The sequence below is a fragment of the Pelophylax lessonae genome (assembly GCF_965119305.1).
Source record: "Pelophylax lessonae genome assembly, chromosome: 11".
Taxonomy (NCBI): Eukaryota; Metazoa; Chordata; class Amphibia; order Anura; family Ranidae; genus Pelophylax; species Pelophylax lessonae.
Genome location: NC_138778.1, coordinates 238,285,045 through 238,305,459, shown reverse-complemented (window position 1 = coordinate 238,305,459; position 20,415 = coordinate 238,285,045). Strand labels below are relative to the sequence as shown.

General features: G+C 46.2%; 2 protein-coding genes across 2 annotated transcripts in view; both read left to right on the top strand.

Moving 5' to 3' along the window:
• The window catches only part of LOC309567520 (uncharacterized protein), a gene marked incomplete at its 5' end in the record, with an annotated part of 1,161,679 nt that overhangs the window by 150,447 nt on the left and 990,817 nt on the right, over positions 1–20,415 (top strand). The window lies entirely within an intron of this gene.
• LOC309566970 (uncharacterized protein) overlaps positions 1–20,415 on the top strand; it is a gene marked incomplete at its 3' end in the record, with an annotated part of 283,334 nt that overhangs the window by 123,853 nt on the left and 139,066 nt on the right. The window contains exons 2-8 of the mRNA XM_082272289.1: positions 14,358–14,486; positions 14,614–14,748; positions 14,835–14,958; positions 15,075–15,172; positions 15,278–15,419; positions 16,699–17,382; positions 18,066–18,097. Coding sequence (XP_082128415.1) covers positions 14,382–14,486; positions 14,614–14,748; positions 14,835–14,958; positions 15,075–15,172; positions 15,278–15,419; positions 16,699–17,382; positions 18,066–18,097 — 1,320 coding nt within the window. The 5' untranslated portion in view covers positions 14,358–14,381. The remainder of the gene's footprint in view (positions 1–14,357; positions 14,487–14,613; positions 14,749–14,834; positions 14,959–15,074; positions 15,173–15,277; positions 15,420–16,698; positions 17,383–18,065; positions 18,098–20,415) is intronic.

The window sequence follows — 20,415 nt, the reverse complement described above, 5'->3', positions numbered from 1 at the left end:
GAAAAGCCATATTCCTGTTCTGAGTGCGGGAAATGTTACTCAAAGAAGTATGATCTTTTCATACATGAGAGATCTCACACTGGGGAGAAGCCGTATTGCTGTCCTCAGTGTGGGAAATGTTTTTCACGGAAGTCTGATCTTTTATTACACCTGAGAACTCACACGGGGGAGAAGCCATATTCCTGTGCTCAGTGTGGGAAATGTTTTTCACGGAGGTATGATCTTTCCACACATCAGAGAACTCACACGGGGGAGAAGCCGTATTCCTGTCCTCAGTGTGAGAAATGTTATTCACGGAAGACTGATCTTTACATACACCTTAGAACTCACACGGGGGAGAAGCCACCTTCCTGTCCTGAGTGAGGGAATTGTTCCTTACTAATGTCCTGTACATCAGGGATCCCAAACACTCGAGGTGTATTAGTGCCTTGAGTGCGGGAAATGTCTTCTATATGAATATTGGTGGACATGTGGGGAAGAAGCACACCCTGATATACACCTCAAATATACTCCATGGCTGATCTTCATCATGTAAGAAACACTTCATAAGGAGACCAGAGATCACCAAAGACGTGGATGAAGTGTTGTCCCGTGTTGGCCATTTATAGCAGTAGAAAAATAAAAATGTCATTACCTTTCATTGGCTGAGTACATTTTGTGCGGGAAGATTTCACAAACACTTAGAGGTCTGTTTTTTTTTTTTTTTAATAGTTGAAGGAATGTGACCAGCACTCACCCAGCTGTGATGAGTTTTGGCCATATTTTCTTTCCTATGATGATTGGCTCCATCTAGTGGCCATAATATCATATTGCACTATTTTTACATATGGAGATATTTCAGGAAAAATACTGCATTATGGCCACTAGATGGAAATCATTTTATTACAGTAATTATCCACTTGAAGGTTACTAGCTCTGGAAGGTTTTACCCCCCTTCCCTCATGACCAGGGCATGTTTTGCTGTTCAGCACTGCGCTACTTTAACTGGAGAGGTATAGTTATTGAACCACTGATGGACCTTTTTAATCAATCTCTTCTAACAGAAGTTCCCCCATGACTGGTGGACAGCTAATATTGTACCTATCCAGTCACAATGACTTATTTCTAGAACCCAAACGTGGCTAATATTCTTTATACACAAAGAGGGGGCGGGACCACCATGGCCAATAATATTGTTTATACACAACGAGGGGGTGGGACAACGATCGGGCAGGGCAACGAGGGGGCGAGACCACCATGGCCAAACAATGTAAATCAGACTCTTTATTAAATAGTACATATAAAAAATGTGTGTAAAAAGATGTGATTTTCACATAAAGGGGAGGAGCTCCTCATAAAAGGGACCTGTAAAGACAACCCCGGGTATGAAAGGGGTTACAGTCATTTAGGACATTTCATTCCTGAACACAAAGGCAGCTACCGGACACTCCACTCAGCCGAACAAGAAACCCATAGGAATAATACCCCCCCCCAAGTACGAGACGAGGCTCTGTATTGAGGGTCCAGCAGAAATCAGATTGTTTATTGAAAAGGAATACACGCTTTATATACACGTTAGAAGTAATGCAGTCACTACATGAACAATGACCCAAATCCAGCCCCCGACATCACACAATGGTTACATAACGAGCCCCCAATACACATTACTCTGAGTGTCCATACATCCCTTAGCAGACAACAGGTGAGTTCATCGGCACACTTAACAATAGGTGAATGGAAAGCCACCACAGACAAGAATATTACAATTTACTTATTCAGACAAAAGCAACATAGTTAGACAGTCGGTCTCCACATTAAGCTTCCTGGAATGACCATATTAGGAGTTGTACTTCCTGGTCATAGACCTTAAAATGTACAGGGAATAAAATCTTCATATTTCAAGAGAGACATCATTCCTGAATATCACTGTCCCATTTGGAGCAATCCAAACCATATCCCCAGTGCCCCCCCAGTTTCCTGGTCACCCTACGCCCAAAGTGACTCCCGTCACATATGGCTCCCTCCTTGTGGGACACTCCGGCAGACCCGGCTTGATCCTTCTCGGGTCAACTTGGGGATGTCCGGAACTAGGCGGCCGGAGTGACGTCTTTTTTGCCGGGACAACACATCAGCATTGCCATTTTGCTTGCCGGGTCAGTAGCTGATGGTGAAGTTGTAAGTTTGAAGGGCTAAGCTCCACCACAGCAACCTGCCATCTCCTGAGACATGGTTAAGCCAGACCAATGGGTTGTGGTCGGTGACTAATGAAAATTCCTGTCCGTACAAATAAGGGTTCAACTTTTTAAGTGCCCAAACCAGGGCCAAACACTCCTTCACTGCCGCATAGCTCACTTCCCAGAGTCTCTACCTTATGAACAGCCAGGGTCGTGTAGCCCAGTTCTTGGGGATCTGCTTACCCGGCACGGGCGCTGTCATACGAAGGTCATAGGAGCCGGTCCAAGAGGCGGGACTTTGTATGACAGCGCCTGTGACGGGTAAGCAGGAGGCACTCTAATCCCCATGCACTGGTCAATCTGCATTGGATGGGGGCACTGGTCACTCTGCATTGTTGGGGGCACTGGTCACTCTGCATGGGATGGGGGCACTGGTCACTCTGCATTGGATGGGGCCACTGGGCACTCTGCATTGATTGGGGCACTGGTCACTCTGCATTGGATGGGGGCACTGGTCACTCTGCATTGGATGGGGGCACTGGTCGCTCTGCATTAGATGGGGGCACTGGTCACTCTGCATTGGATGTGAGATTGAATGTGCAGAATATTGGTCCATATCGGCCGATACCGATACTTTGTGACAAAAATATCGGTATCGAAATGGAAAACCCATATTGGTCTATCCCTAGACCAGGGATCCACAACCTAAGGTGGGTAAGCTGACAAATCGAAAGTGCAGCCTCATAACCTCAAACGAGGATATAGTATGCAACCGGACAAAATTACGAGGTTTGTATGCCAATGCCAGAAGCCTGGCCAACAAGATGGGAGAGCAGGATTTTGATTTTGTGGGCATTTTGGAGACTCAGTTTGACAGCTCTCATGATTGGCTGGCAACCATTCAGGGGTATTCCCTTTATCGTAGAGATATAGAGGGTAATAAAGGGGGAGGGGTATGCCTGTATATAAAGAACAATGTGCAAGTAAATATGAGGGACGATATCACGAATGGAGCTAGGGAGGAGGTGGAATCCCTATGGGTAGAGCTTCAAATGGAAGGCGCTATGGGGAAAGTAATATTGAGCGTATGCTATAGGTCCCCCAACCAGAGGGAGGAGGGGGAGTCAGACTTCCTATCACAGCTTGGAATGGCAGCAAGGATGAGAAATGTCATTATAATGGGGGACTTCAATTATCCGGATATAGACTGGGCAGAAGGGACCGTGCATTCAGCCAAGGCTCGGCAGTTCCTAAATGTTTTGCAGGACAATTTCATGGGTCAGATGGTGAACGCACCGACAAGAAACAATGCGGTACTTGACCTACTGATTACCAACAATACAGACCTGATCACGGATATAGGAATACGGGGCAACTTAGGAAACAGTGACCATAGGTCAATTTGTTTCAGTATTAACCACTTAAGCCCCGGAGGATTTGGCTGCTCAAAGACCAGGGCCTATTTTGCGAGTCCGCACTGTGTGACTTTAACAGACAATTGTGCAGTCGTGCGACTCTGTACCCAAATGAAATTGACGTCCTTTTTTTCCCACAAACAGAGCTTTCTTTTGGTGGTATTTGATCACCTGTGCAATTTTTACGCTATAAACAAAAAAAGAGCGACAATTTTGAAAAATAACAATATTTTTCAATTTTTTTATATGAAATTCTCCAAAAAAATTTATTTTGATTGGTTTGGGCAAAAGTTATTGCGTTTACTAACTACGGGAAAGATTTGTCATTTTATTGTTTTTTTTTTCTAGTAATGGCGGCGATCTGCGTTTTCTTTTTTTTGCGGGACTTCGACATTGTGGCGGACAGATCGGACCCCTAACTGACATTCTTGACACTTTTGGGGGTACCAGTGACATTACTACAGTAATCAGTGCTATAAATATGAACTGTTACTGTAAAAATGACACTGGCAGGGAAGGGGTTAACTTTATTAGTGATCAAAGGGTTAAGTGTGCCCCTAGGGGCGTGATTATAACTGTCAAGGGGCGTGGCTTGTGATGTAACCGCAGAGACATACGATCCTACATAGGATCACATGATCTCTGCAGTTACACCAGGGAGAATGACAGGCGGCTTTGTTTACATCAGTTGTCTGCCTTTCTCCCCCTCCAGCGGGAGATCGCGAGTGACATCGGAGCCGCCGGTCACTCGCGCAGCGATGTAAGAGAACAAGCGGGGGCGGGAGTGCGCCTCCGGCGGCACGCGCTCACCCCCTAGAGGCTCGTGGGCGAGTGACGTATAGGAGGGGCTGACCGCCGCAGTATATGTACTTGCGGCGGGTCGGCAAGTGGTTAATCATAGTAATAAGAAACACAATGGTAATATAAGGACACTAGGTTTCAAAAGAGCCAACTTCTCTAAACTGCGCTCTTTGCTAGAAAATATCAAATGGGATAGAACCCTGGGAACAAAGAACATGGAGGAAAAATTGGCCAGTGCATTCCAAAGGGGAATACGTTTAAAAGAGCTAAAATAAACCCTGGGTGGCTAAACTCTAATGTAAAAATACATATTAAAACTAAAGAAAAGGCCTTCAAAAATAACAAGGCTGAGGGGTTATTGGCAGCATTCCAACATTACAAAGAATGCAATAAGAAATGTAAGAGCGCAATTAAGGCGGCTAAAATAAAACACAAAAGGCACATAGTGGAAGAGAGTAAAAAAAAAATCAATAAGTTCTTTAGATATATAAATAGTGAGGCCAGAACATATTGGCCCCTTAAAGGATGACAAAGGGAATCTGGCCACAGAGAGAAGGTGAAGGTGGTAAATAAATTCTCCTCAGTATTCACAAAAGAATTGGGGGGCTACACTAACCCAGCTTGTAATGTTAAATTTAACAACATGTCACAGGAAGCACTTTCATGTTAACAGCAGACAGACTCAGAACTGGACTTGAAAAACTTAACATAAATAAGTCACCAGGACCAGAAGACTTACACCTGAGGGTCCTTAAAGAACTCAGCCAGGTAATATCAAAGAGAAGGTAAAGTAGTGTGGACTTTACTGGCACATAGTAGCAAAAGACCAATGAATATAAAATCAATCATTAAATTATTAAAGTACTCATATTAAAAAATGTTTCATGTTTCAGAAACACAATCCCATCAGAAATACAGTTCTTACAAATGTGAACACAAGAATGTATCTAAACATATGTTACAGCGCCGCTGTGCAGATGGATGCCGACTACCACTCTAGTATTGCAGATGAATTGAAAACAAAACTTCCCTTGATATTTTTTTTCCAACCAATGTCAGTAGTGTAGCAAAAGAGTAGATTCAGAGGTTGTGAGTTCTGGTAGTAGGGCACTTCCACGGCTAGGCATCTGTTTTATCGCTCAGGCTCGACGTGTTTTGCGCTTCCTCAGGGGCCTATCAATGAGCGCGATAGAAGAGCTTCCACATGACACAATCCAGGAGCTAGTGAGGGTGGGGACACATCCATGGGCAGTAATCCTTAAAGGAAAGTATCCTGCTGATGGTGGATGTGCAGGGGGAGTGTGAGACCCCCTACAGTGTGGTTAAGACCTACAGGAACCTTCTATTTACACCAGATCCGGAGGTATCCCCCTCTATTGAAGATTTTAGGACTATTTTTCATCAGCAGGATACTTGATTGTTTAAAATGTATTGTTTAGCATTGATAGTTAAAAAAACTATTAGATGGGCACCTTAAACATACAGGGGTATACAATGTACAACATACAGGGGGTATACAATGTACAACATACAGGGGGTATACAATGTACAACATACAGGGGTATACAATGTACAACATACAGGGGGTATACAATGTACAACATACAGGGGGTATACAATGTACAACATACAGGGGTATACAATGTACAACATCGAGGGGTATACAATGTACAACATACAGGGGTATACAATGTACAACATACAGGGTATACAATGTACAACATACAGGGGTATACAATGTACAACATACAGGGGTATACAATGTACAACATACAGGGGGTATACAATGTACAACATACAGGGGTATACGATGTACAACATACAGGGGGTATACGATGTACAACATACAGGGGGTATACAATGTACAATATACAGGGGTATACAATGTACAACATACAGGGGGTATACAATGTACAACATACAGGGGGTATACGATGTACAACATCGAGGGGTATACAATGTACAACATACAGGGGTATACAATGTACAACATACAGGGGGTATACGATGTACAACATACAGGGGTATACGATGTACAACATACAGGGGGTATACAATGTACAACATACAGGGGTATACAATGTACAACATACAGGGGGTATACAATGTACAACATACAGGGGTATACAATGTACTACATACAGGGGTATACAATGTACAACATACAGGGGGTATACAATGTACAACATACAGGGGTATACAATATACTATTCACATAAACACACACATCATGGGTTGAACTGGATGGACTGATGTATTTTTATAACCTCACTATGTAATTAGCTATACATTTGTTGTTAACTTGTGTTCTCTGTCTTTAGAATTTCTCTATATATAAAAAAAAATAATATTTGTTAAACAATTAGTTACATAAGAATTGTATCTATTTTTCTTAGTTTTTTGTGTTATATATGAATTTTTGTGTTAGCTCTGTAAGGTAGATATCATAGCTCCCAACTGTCCCTGATTTTGAGGGATTGTCCCTGATTCGGGAACAAAGTCCCTCTGTCCCTCTTTCCTCCTCATTTGTCCCTCATTTTGGCCTAATCGATTATGTCGATTTTGTGGCCGGAACTCCGCTTTAAGTGGTTAAAGGAATGGTTACTATGAGACATTTTTTGGGGCTGCAGTTCTTCTAATCTCCACAAGATGGTGATCTTATTCACATCCAGACAGGATGTTTTTATGGAAAACAGACAGGAAGTGATGTCAGGTACAGACAGGAAGCCATCTGGAACAAAGACAGTAAGTTCCATGTGGCAGGAACTAGAAGACATTGCTGGAAGTGACAGTAGAGGAGGTAATAAGATCTTATTTTCTATTTACACCCAGTAACCCCCCGTCATGTCCGTCCTCTTCCTCTATAGTCACTGCGACCTCTTTTATCTCCAGCAGATGATGATATATACACATACAGTATCTGACAAAAGTAAGTACACCCCTCCCATGTGACATCACTGAAGAAATGAGACTTTGCTACAATGTAAAGTAGTGAGTGTACAGCTTGTATAACAGTGTAAATTTACTGTCCCCTCAAAATAACTCAACACACAGCCATTAATGTCTAAACCACTGGCAACAAAAGTGAGTACACCCCTAAGTGACAATGTCCAAATTGGGCCCAAAGTGTCAATATTTTGTGTGGCCGCCATTATTTTCCAGCACTGCCTTAACCCTCTTGGGCATGGAGTTCACCAGAGCTTCACAGGTTGTCACTGGAGTCCTCTCCCCCCTCCTCCATGATGACATCACAGAGCTGGTGGATGTTAGAGACCTTCCCCTCCTCCCCCTTCTGTTTGAGGATGCCCACAGATGCTCAATAGGGTTTAGGTCTGGAGACATGCTTGGCCAGTCCATCACCTTTACCCTCAGCTTCTTTAGCAAGGCAGTGGTCATCTTGGAGGTGTTTGGGGTTGTTATGTTGGAATACTGCCCTGCCCCCCAGTCTCCGAAGGGAGGGGATCATGCTCTGCTTCAGTATGTCACAGTACATGATGGCATTCATGGTTCCCTCAATGATCTGTAGCTCCCCAGTGCCAGCAGCACTCATGCAGCCCCAGACCATGACACTCCCACCACCATGCCTGACTGTAGGAAGACACACTTGTCTTTGTACTCCTCACCTGGTTGCCCCCACACACGCCTGACACCATCTGACACCAAATAAGTTTATCTTGGTCTCATTAAACCACAGGAGATGGTTCCAGTAATCCATGTCCTTAGTCTGCTTGTCTTCAGCAAACTGTTTGTGGGCTTTCTTGTCCATCATCTTTAGAAGAGGCTTCCTTCTGGGATGACAGCCATGCAGACCAATTTGATGCAGTGTGCAGCGTATGGTCTGAGCACTGACAGGCTGACCCCTCCCCCACCCCTTCAACCTCTGCAGCAATGCTGGCAGCACTCATACGTCTATTTCCCAAAGACAACCTCTGGATATGACGCTGAGCACGTGCACTCAACTTCTTTGGTGGACCATGGTGAGGCCTGTTCTGAGTGGAACCTGTCCTGGTAAACCGCTGTATGGTCTTGGCCACCGTGCTGCAGCTCAGTTTCAGGGACTTGGCAATCTTCTTATAGCCTAGGGCGGCCATCTTTATGTAGAGCAACAATTCTTTTTTCCAGATCCTCAGAGAGTTCTTTGCCATGAGGCGTCATGTTGAACTTCCAGTGACCAGTATGAGAGAGTGAGAGCGATAACACCAAATGTAACACACCTGCTCCCCATTCACACTTGAGACCTTGTAACACTAACGAGTCACATGACATCGGGAAGGGAAAATGGCTAATTGGGCCCATTTTGGACAATTTGGACATTGTCACTCAGGGGTGTACTCACTTTTGTGAGATACTGTATAGTGTGGAAATGTAGAATAACCCCGTATATTACAATGAGGGAATTTATGGTCTGTTCCACGAGGGGAGTTATTGGTGTCAGTAAATGGCGGTTCCAGAATTGTATGTGGGGGGAATGAAATGATAATTAAATGTCGGGATTAGGGAAGATTTCTGTAAGATTTTACACAGGAATGATCAGCGCCCCCTCCAGAGACACTATGACGAGTCTCACAATACGAGTGTGAGAGGGACTGGATTTTGGGGGAATGCATAGTTGCCAATACTCACAGATTTCCCGGGACATTCACAGGAAATTGACTGCTGTCCAGAGGAGAATCCCAAAAATGTATCAATGTCCCAGGCAGCAGCCAGCCTAGTAGAGACTCTGCATCTTACTCCCCCCCCCCCCCCCAGTGCCGGGGTAACACACAGGTTAATATGAGAGCTTTCTCAGATCCTCCCCCTGCCTCCTCTTCTCCAACGGATTTAGCATGCAAGGAGGTCAGGTGGCGCTGGCGCTTGCCTCTCAATGACTGGATGGGACTTTTTTGTGAGGGAGGGGGGAGAGCAGCAGCCATACACACACCACTCCTTATCTTTATGCATGTAGTTAGGAAACTGCACTGACCAATGTACTCACTGACATCCCTCCCCTCCCCCATACACAGAATGTTGTACACATTCATGGCTGTGTGAGAAGCCTCTGCTGTCAGCTGCGTCCTTCCCCCCCCCCCCTCTGACTGTCTCTATCATGTCCACAATCCCTGAACCCATCTCTGGTATCATGTCCGCAGTCTCTGACCATCCCTGGTATCATGTCCCACAGTCTCTGACCATCCATGGTATCATGTCCCAGGATCTCTGGTATCATATCCGCAGTCTCTTGACCATCCCTGCTATCATGTCCACATAGTCTCTGGTATCATGTCCGCACAGTCTCTGACCATCTCTTGTATCATGTCCGCAGTCTCTGACCATATCTTGTATCATGTCCACACAGTCCCTGACCATCTCTTGTATCATGTCTGCAGTCTTTGACCATCTCTTGTATCATGTCCGCACAGTCTCTTACCATTACTTGTATCCCGTCTGCAGTCTCTGAACATCTCTGACCATCTCTTGTATCATGTCTGCAATCTCTGACCATCTCCTGTATCTGTTTGTATCTTATACCTACGGAAGCAGTTGATACTGAAATTGCTTTTGGTACTCGCAAGCCTACCAAGATGGCAAAGGTGTTTCCTTTGCCCAAATGTTTTCAAGATATAATTAAGGAATAATGGGTCCGTCCAAAACGAGCCCCTGGTATTTCCAAACGTATTGCTAGACACTATCCGTTTGAAGAATACCTCCTTAATAAATGGACGGTACCACCGTCGGTGGATTCACCGATTTCCAGACTAAATAAAGCTACGGTTATCCCGATGGACGACGCTCCGTCTTTTCGGGACCCGGTGGACCGTAAAGCGGAATCTATATCCCGCTCTATATTTTCCCTGATAGGGTCAGCCTTAAGGCCAGTGTTCACCATTGCTCTGGTTGCACAAACATTGACAGAGTGGACCAAGTTGTTACGCCGAGATCTGGAGGCGAGAAGTCTCCCCCGGCAGTATCGGACTTGCTGGAGCAGATGGTACAAGCGCTACAGTTTGTCTGTGACGCCGCCCTGGACGCCGCTCCATTAATGGGGCGCGTATCGAACTCGGCGGTGGTCCTTCGGCGTATGCTGTGGTTAAAATGCTGGTCGGCGGATCAAGCTTCCAAAAAAGCTTTGACTAATCTCCCTCGCCTGTTTGGTGCCACCTTGGATGAGATCATCAAGGGTATCACTGGTGGCAAGAGCACCTTTTTACCACAAACTACTAAGGGGAAAGTACCGCGTCGTAGACGGGGACCTTCCTTTTCCGCTCATAAAAAGTTTTTACGCTCCTCTGGGGCGGGCGATAAGGCGAAGTCCTCCAAAGCCCCCCCAGGGGGTTTCAAAGGGCGCTGGTCGGGTCAACAAAGATCCGGCTCTGCCAGACCTGAAGATAAGATCAATACAGCCTGAAGGTGCACCCCACCCATATCTGGGGTGGGGGGATGTCTTCACCGGTTTCCGGACCCATGGCTCTCCAGGATTCCAGACAAATGGGTTCAAGAGGTCATACGGTCGGGATACAAGATCGAGTTTCGATCACTTCCACTGGTGCGGTTCTTCCCTTCCAATATCCGACTAGCCCCGGATCGCTTACAAGCTTTGCAGGGGGCAGTGACGGATTTGATGCAACAAGGAGTGGTGGTCCTCGTTCCTTGGACAGAACGTTTTCAGGGGTTCTATTCGAACCTATTCACAATACCCAGAAAAGAGGGCAAGGTGCGTCCAATTCTGGACTTGAGAGCACTCAATCATTTTGTCCGGGTGCAAAAATTCAAGATGGAGTCCATTCGCACAGTAGTGGCCTCCCTGCATCAGGGGGATTTTCTGGCGTCCATAGACATCAAGGATGCCTATCTTCACATTCCCATTTAAGCAGGACATCAGTGTTTCCTTCGCTTTTCCGTGGGAGAGAACCATTATCAGTTTGCAGCGTTACCCTTTGGTCTCGCCTCTGCTCCCCGGGTCTTCACAAAGGTTTTGGCCCCAGTTTTGGCGCTGTTGTGACAGCGGGGCATTTCGGTTCTAGGCTACCTAGACGACCTTCTTCTTCGTGCCGAGTCTCCGCAGGCTCTGTTGCTAAATTTGGAGATCACTATGATCTCTTTGGAAGAGTTCCGGTGGCTGGTGAACCGGCAGAAATCATCCCTGGTCCCCACCAGGAGACTGAACTATCTGGGCCTAACTTTGGATACATCCTTGGCAAAAGTGTTTCTCCCGGCGGAGAAAATCCGGAAGATTCAGTCGACGACTCAGTTATTATTGACCGTCAACTGGCCTTCCCTGCGGACTTGCATGAGGGTCCTGGGTCTGATGGTGGCTTCCTTCGCGGCAGTACCGTTTGCCCAGTCTCATGCCCGGATTCTTCAAAAGGAGATTCTTCTCAAATGGAACCGGAATCCCGATTCCCTGGACAATCGGATCCGGCTGAGCGAACGGACCAGGGAATCTCTGGTTTGGTGGCTTCGGTCACCAATGCTCAGTCAGGGGAAGTAATTTCTTCCAATCTATTGGACGATTGTCACCACGGATGCCAGTCTATCCGGGTGGGGTTCTCGGCAGACGATCTGCTCAGGGGCTCTGGTCCCTGGAAGATTCCAGGTTACCGATTAAATGTATTGGAACTGAGAGCGATCAGACTTTGTCTGATTCACTGGACCGAGCAGCTCCGGGGCAGCCCGGTGCGGATCCAGTCGGACAATGCCACAGCAGTGGCTTACGTCAATCACCAGGGGGGCACCAAGAGTGTCCTGGCGGCCGTAGAAGTGGCCGGCATCCTTTGTTGGGCAGAACGATTTGTTCCAGCCCTCTCTGCGGTATTCATTCCGGGGGTGGAAAATTGGCAGGCAGATTTTCTCAGCCGTCAGATTCTGGATCAAGGGGAATGGTCTCTTCATCCAGAGGTATTTTGCCAATTGTGCCTTCGTTGGGGCACCCCGGATGTGGATCTGTTGGCATCTCAGCTCAACAGGAAGGTGCGGAGGTTTGTAGCCCGCTCCCGCAATCCTCTAGTGGAACGCCGCAGACGCACTGGTCGCCCCGTGGGGGCAGTATCAGCTACTGTATGCCTTTCCTCCTCTCAAGTTGCTGCCGAAACTTCTTCGCAGGATAGAGGTGGAGGGAATTCCAGTTAGCCTGGTAGTTCCGCACTGACCCCGTCGGGCCTGGTACGCCGACTTGGTCAGGCTGGTCGCGGACGCTCCTTGGCGACTTCCTCTCAGGGAGGATCTGCTGTCTCAGGGACCGATCTTCCATCCTGCTTTACGATCGCTGGCTTTAACGGCCTGGCTGTTGAGACCCAGGTGCTGAAGGACAAGGGGTTGTCAGCTTCAGTTATTCCTACTCTAATTAAAGCGAGAAAAGCGACTTCCAGAAAGGTCTATCATCGCACATGGAAGTCTTATATCGTGTGGTGTGAATCCCTTGGGTTTCCTCCACGTTCTTACTCGGTGGCCCGAATATTGGCTTTTCTGCAACAGGGGGTTAAGCAGAAACTGTCCTTGAGCACTATCAAGGGTTTAGGTTTCAGCGTTAGCAATCTTCTTTCAGAAGCCTCTGGGTACTCAGTCCTTCGTGTGGAATTTCATCCAGGGGGTGCGGCACCTGGCTCCGCCGGTGCGCGCGCCCTTGCCGCCCTGGGATCTTAATTTGGTGTTGTCGGTTCTTCAGAAACCTCCCTTTGAAAATATTAGGGAGATTCCCTTGCTTACCTTATCCCAGAAGGTGGCCTTTTTGGTGGCTATCACTTCTGCACGCAGGGTGTCAGAACTGGCCGCATTGTCCTGTCGTTCCCCATATCTGGTGGTTCATAGGGATAAGGTGGTTCTTCGTCCGAATCCATCCTTCCTTCCTAAGGTGGTTTCAGATTTTCATCTAAATGAGGATATTGTGCTACCTTCCCTGTGTCCTAAGCCCAGTCATCCTCGGGAGTTTGCGTTACACTCCTTGGATGTGGTTCGGGCGATCAGGGTGTACTTGACTACTACGGAATCTTTCCGTAAGACGGATTCACTTTTTGTGATCACGGTTGGCCCTAGAAAGGGGTTGCCTGCATCTACCGCGACTATCTCTAGATGGATCAGACAGACGGTGGTACAGGCTTACTCTATTAAGGGTCGGGTTCCTCCGTTCCCTGTTAAGGCGCACTCCACTCGGGCGCTTAGTGCGTCCTGGGCCTTCCGCCATCAGACGTCAGTGGTTCAGGTTTGTAGGCGGCTACCTGGTCGTCGCTTCATACCTTTACAAAATTTTACAAAGTTGATGTGCTGGCATCGGCGGATGCCTCTTTTGGCCGCAAGGTTCTGCAGGCCACTGTTTGAGGAGACCGGTGGTCTACCTCGAGGGTTTTTTTCTGTTGGGTTTTCAGTTGAGTCTCATCCTTTTGTCCGATGAGCCTTTAAGACTTCTGGTTGGCACCGGTTGGACCTTCTGGATTGGATTTTGATTTCCGTTATCCCACCCCTCATTTGTGGCACTGCTTTAGGACGTCCCTACTGATATTAATCAAAGAGGACTGCGTATGTCAATGGGCGACAGAGAAAATTGGATTTTTGACTTACCGTTAAATCCTTTTCTCTTAAGCTCATTGACAGACACAGTACCCGCCCCTCTATTTTTGAGTTGGGTTGGGTTAAATTCTCTGACACTGCTTTGTTACATAACTGACATCCTGTAGCAGGGAGAGAGAGGATATACCCTCTGGGACTGCCCCTAAGGTGTGGCCAGAACGTTTTTCCTGCCTAGTGTCTTACTCCTGTAGGGGGCAGTATAACCCTACTGATATTAATCAAAGAGGACTGCGTCTGTCAATGAGCTTAAGAGAAAAGGATTTTACGGTAAGTCAAAAATCCAATTTTCTGACTGGCAGGCAAAGAGGGTCCTAGGACCTTGAAAATGTAGTAAACACTAAACAGTCCAAACTAAATGTGTTCCCATAAGGGCAGTAGTTCTTTATTGTACAGCATCCTTTTGTGTGACCAATACCATCCAAATAATACTTACTTTCATTTCCCAAAGTTATCCGTCTACAAGGAGACCTGTATGGATGAAATGACGGCACCAATGAGGATGGAGGAGGACCGGAGTCACATGACTGAGGAGATACTAAACCTCACCCTGGAGATCATCTACCTGCTGACTGGAGAGGTGAGGAGGATTCTGGGAGGTCACATGACATCACTCTTTTCTCTAATAATAAAACACAGACCTGACCGGAGAGGTGAGGAGGATTCTGGGATTCTGACATGATATTCCTATTGGTTCCTCAATACAGAGATTTCCTCTGGTGAAGTCAGGTGATCATATGACCATCACAGTGCCTCCATGTGACTCCCTAAAACCTGAGAGACACAACATGGAGAAGATTCTAGAAGTCACCAAGAAGATGATGGAGCTGCTGACAGGAGAGGTGAGCGGTGCTGGGAATTCTGGGACATTATCCAGTAACAGACAAGGGATGTGTCTGGATGGTGACTGTATCATTGTGTGTGTCAGGTTCCTATAAGGTGTCAGGATGTCACTGTCTATTTCTCCATGGAGGAGTGGGAGTATTTAGAAGGACACAAGGATCTCTACAAGGACGTCATGATGGAGAATCAGCCGCCCCTCACATCACCGGGTAAGAGGAGACTTTATTGTAAAGGAGAGAGCAGTACGGAGGATCCACCTAGATCCCCCATCATCTGATAAACACATAGAAACAATGTATTCAGTCAGTGTGTGTGTTTCGTACAGATGGATCCAGTAATGGGAACCCACCAGAGAGATGTCCCCGTCCTCTGTATTCCCGGGATTCCACACAGGAAGGTCACACCATCCCTCACTATTACAAGGTTGGTGGGACGGAGCATCTAGAACATGGACTCGTGGAGATGTGTGGATTATTTTTGTGAGCTTATATTTTACAGATGATATTCTCTCTCGTTTTCTTGATTTAGAGTGGAGATCCAATCGATATAAAAGTTGAGGGTAAAACAGAAGAAGAAGAGACGTATGTGAGGGATGATCAGCAGTCTATGGAGGAGGATGGAATAACGGGGACATTTATAGAGGAGGACACTCCTACAGAGATCAGCACAGGTGGGTCATTAACACTAAATACATTCCTCCACCCATACTGCTCACTGATTGGTCCAGAGTAGGACAGGGACTGGGAGATCTCAGCCTGTAATACCCTGGTCACTTTCCTGAGCTGTGTTCCCCGTCCTGTATTCCTGTATTTCTTTCGGATAATCTTCCTTCTCTGTGCTGCAGACACAATTTATGTCTCTAGACTGGATTTATGGAGATTCTGGGGTTCAGCTGGCAGCAAAATCTTGGCTTACCCTATAGGTGTTACCAGACCTAGGCACCTGGGGTATGTGCTTTGAGTCTTCCGCCCCATGCCTGGGTTTAGTAAGATCTCTGACAGAACAATTCTCCCAGGATTACTTGTTCTGTTGTCTGCTGGCTGTGCCGGGTGGAGGGATATGTCTGTATAGTCTCACACCCAAGTCACTGAGTGCAGTCTCAGGAGATGGGAGGCAGCGGTGTGGGACCTCTGCAACTTGTCTCACATAATCATATAAGCTTCCACTGATTACTGACTACCAATATTATGAGTCCTAACCATTCCACTATATCCTCTATGTTGTACATTACATACTCCTGACCCCTGCACTATATCCTCTATGTTGTACATTACATACTCCTGACCCCTGCACTATATACTCTGTTGTACATTACATACTCCTGACTTCTGCTCTCTCCCCTCTACCCACTTCTATATATACACATAATATGGATTCTTTTTTGTTGCACCCATTTTCTACCAGCTGGACATTTTATATCTGATGATTTGATTTGAGGACAGACTTTTACATGGTGATAATATCCTCAAGCTTTGGAACCTTAAACAGAAAGGGATAATGTGGGAGGAGTCAGTAACCCAATGATGGAGGTCTTCAGGATCAGTCCAGTCTTCATCTTGGTTGTCCTCCCCCATCCTCACTCTCTGACCTCTGATGGGGCTCAGCCCCGCTGTTATTCATGACTAAATCATGGACTAAATAAGGAAGTGCGGGACTTCTTGTGTTGGGAAGATGGCAATGAGTGATAGAGGGGGTGGGGACACTCGTCCTATAATCCCCTCATCACTGTCACTCCTATAAAAGACAGTTCTCGTTGTTTCCTCACTCTCTGACTAAAGTCCATGAATAAAGAAATGAACTGGTAGGAGATCAGAACACCCATTTACTAGTTACCTTGAGGGGGGAATTGTAAGATCCTCAGAGACAAAGCTGTCTGATGTGGGCGGAGTCCTGGTTTAGGGGAACCAATCTGCTGATGTCTAGTAATAATTTTTGTATTTCTATTTTAGTAGATGGACGGGAGATGAGGAAAACCTCAGAGGATTCTCTCACTTTGTCTCCAGACTGTAAAGTAGAAGATGAGGACATCACACAGTATAGTCCAGGAGAAAACCCGGCTACCTCAAATGTCCATCTGGGACCACACAGTGTAGATGGACCATCGTATTCCTCTTATCCTGAGGAACCTCAGACTGTGAGGGACAGTGCCGGACCATCGTATTCCTCTTATCCTGAGGAGCCTCAGACTGTGAGGGACGGTGCCGTCCTTCCAACAGATAAGAGCTTTTCCTGTACAGAGTGCGGGAAGTGTTTCCGTTTTAAATGCAATCTTAATGTGCATAAAAGAACTCACACTGGGGAGAAGCCACATTCCTGCCCTGAATGTGGGAAATGTTTTTCACAAAAGTCTGACCTTTTCAAACATCAGAGGACTCACACGGGAGAGAAGCCGTATTCCTGTTCTGAGTGTGGGAAATGTTTTGGAAGAAAATCAGAACTTGTCGACCATCAGAGGTGTCACACAGGGGAGAAGCCGTATCCCTGTGACGAGTGTGGGAAGTGGTTCCGTGTTCACTCCACACTTAAGGTTCATAAAAGATCTCACACAGGTGAGAAGCCACATTCCTGTCCTGTGTGTGGGAAATGTTTTTCACAGAAGTCCAATCTTAAAAAGCATCTGAGATTGCACACAGGTTAGAAGCTGCATTCCTGTCCTAGGTGTGGGAAAAGTTTTGTACGAAAATCAGAACTTATCACACATCAGATGTGTCACAAAATGTTTTGTACTAAAAACTGCACTTCTTACACATTAAAGGTCTCACATGGGGGGGGGGGGGGCTGTATTTCTGTCCCCTGAGTGCAGGAAAAGATTCTAAGTAAAATCAGAATTTCACACGCATCAGAGATCTTACATGCAGGAGAAGCCGTATTCCTGTCCTGAGTGAGGGGAATGTTCCTCACTGAAGTCCTGTCTTCCTGTACATCAGGGATCCCACACTACCCTCGAGGTGGCTTGAGTGCGGGAAATGTCTTCTATATGAATATTGCTGGACATCTCCGGTCTCGGGGAAGTCCTCACTGATATACACCTCAGATATACTCCATGGCTGATCTTCATCATGTAAGAAACACTTCATAAGGAGATCAGAGATCACCAGAGACATGGATGAAGTGTTGTCCCGTGTTGGCCATCGATAGCAGGAGAAAAATAAAAATGGAATTTATTACCTCTCATTGGCTGAATACATTTTGTGGTGTAACCTTTCACAAACACTCTTTTAAGAAAAAAAATAGTTGAATGAATAGAACCAGAATTCACCCAGCTGTGATGGGTTTTGGCCGTATTTTATTTCATATGAACATTGACTCCATCTAGTGGCCATAATGTCACCTATTGTCCTTCATCAGGTATGGCTTCATAGTAATAGCTAAGATCATACACTTATGAGTAGATTAGACTGTGAAGAACACAAGTCAATAAAACCAACCATTGATTTCATATGAAAATACCACTTTTGGGCTTTAACAATAAACTAGCAAACTGAAGGCCTTGAGGACTTTCATGGTGCCGTATGAACTCACAATGAGAAAGTATTATAAAAATACAAAAGTTTATTATATATACATGAGTAAAAAACATCCCCTTGAAGGGTAATACACAAAAAACAACTATTGTATAAAAATACATCGCAGACATCCAGACATGGTCCACTACAAGGTGGATCCAGAACATGGAAAATACAACGTACAACACCTCCTCTTATGGATTGGGTGTCAGCTGTGGTGTCTCCCCTAAAGGTGGGGATCCCTAGACAAGATCCAATCGTATTCTACATGTTTCACGGATACACCGCTTCTTCAGGAGCTTGACTCGAGAGGGTTGTATAATCTGTAACGAGATATAGATCCACAAATAATATTGTAGCACTGCCCCTAGAGGACTGCTGGATATAATACTTTCTGGATTCCCATGGGTTACCCGTAGCAACTGGTTGCAGAAACTTAACGATTTAAGTACTTGGCTCAGTCAGTAATCAGTCCAGGAGATGTTGTTTTGTAGTTTTATTTAGAACTTGAATAGGAGAAGGGATGAGTGGGATACTCCAACTAATAACTATTCACAGTATTGAGGACAACTGACTTTAGGATGCAGCAAGGCAGCTGCTTCACCCTGCCACTGAAGTGAAGATATTTTAAATGTTCCTGCTTGAAATTATCTTCAGAGTTCTAATCTCGGCACCCCCTTTCTCTCTCTCTCTGTGTGCTGACACCTGTCCACTGACTCTATCCTCTGGAGTGGTCACCTCCCTGGACAGGCCCCCGGGGCAAGTTCCTCTGTATTCAAGGACACTGTTTTTCCAGAGTCACCGTTGCTTCCAACTCCACCAGTCAGCTTTCTTGGACCTCTGGATTCAGCTCCACACTCTGGTTCACCAGGCCAACTGGCTGTGACCACAATCCAATCAAAGCCAGAGAAACAAAGGTAAATACCAACCCCTCAGCTGTCTGTGAAAATATGCCACCCAAAGTCCATTGAGTAGGGAGATGTCTGTCTCCCTATCTATATAGTCCATGTTCTGTCCGGCCTTCCAGCCAAGCCGTGTGACCGCTGCGGGTGGATGACATCACCGGACCCGATCTTCGGACTGTGTATGCTTCATTAGACGTGTGAGCAGTACCGCCGAGCGGCGCCCGCGCTCCGGAGACAATTCATGTGAGTGCCGCTCGTCCAAACAGTCAGGCCAAGGGTCGTCTAGCACCGTTATCTAGTGGATGGGAGTGCAAACAAACAAGGCCAGTGTCCGGAAGGAGATCGCACATCTGCCCATAAGAGACCATGCCGTTCCAGAGGTGACCAATGACGAGCATAAGCACTACAATACTCTCCAGAGACATCCGGGCATAGTACAGTCAAACATAGTTACATAGTTAGTGAGGTTGAAAAAAGACATCAGTCCATCCAGTTCAACCTATGATGTGTGTGTGTGTTTGCTTTTAACCGTACATTGTATACCCCTGTATGTTGTACATTGTATACCCCTGTATGTTGTACATTGAATACCCCTGTATGTTGTACATTGTATACCCCTGTATGTTGTGGTCTTTAAGGTGTCCATCTAATAGTTTTTTGAAACTATCAATGCTCCCTGCTGATACGACTGCTTGTGGAAGAGAATTCCACATCCTTACCGCTCTTACAGTGAAGAACCCCTTACGCACTTTAAGGTTAAACCGCCTTTCCTCTAGTTTTAGTGAGTGGCCACGTGTCTTATTGTATCTCCTTTCTCTGAATAGTTTGTTCCTTATGCTAGGGTCGCCAGTACGGTATTTGTACATTGATATCATATCCCCCCTCAATCGTCTCTTCTCCAGAGAGAATAAGTTCAGTGCTTGTAGTCTTTCCTCATAGCTGATGTCCTCCATTCCCCTAATTATTTTTGTTGCCCTTCTCTGGACTCTTTCCAGTTCCAGCACATCCTTTCTGAGGACCGGTGCCCAGAACTGGACAGCATACTCCAGATGTGGCCGGACCAGAGTCTTGTAGAGTGGGAGAATAATCTCTTTATTTCTGGAGTGAATCCCCTTTTTTATACATCCCAGTATTCTGTTGGCTTTGCTTGCGGCGGCTTGGCATTGCATGCCACTGCCAAGCTTGTTGTCTACCAGTACCCCCAGGTCCCTTTCCATCCTAGACTCACCCAGAGGTTCCCCCCCTAGTGAGTAGC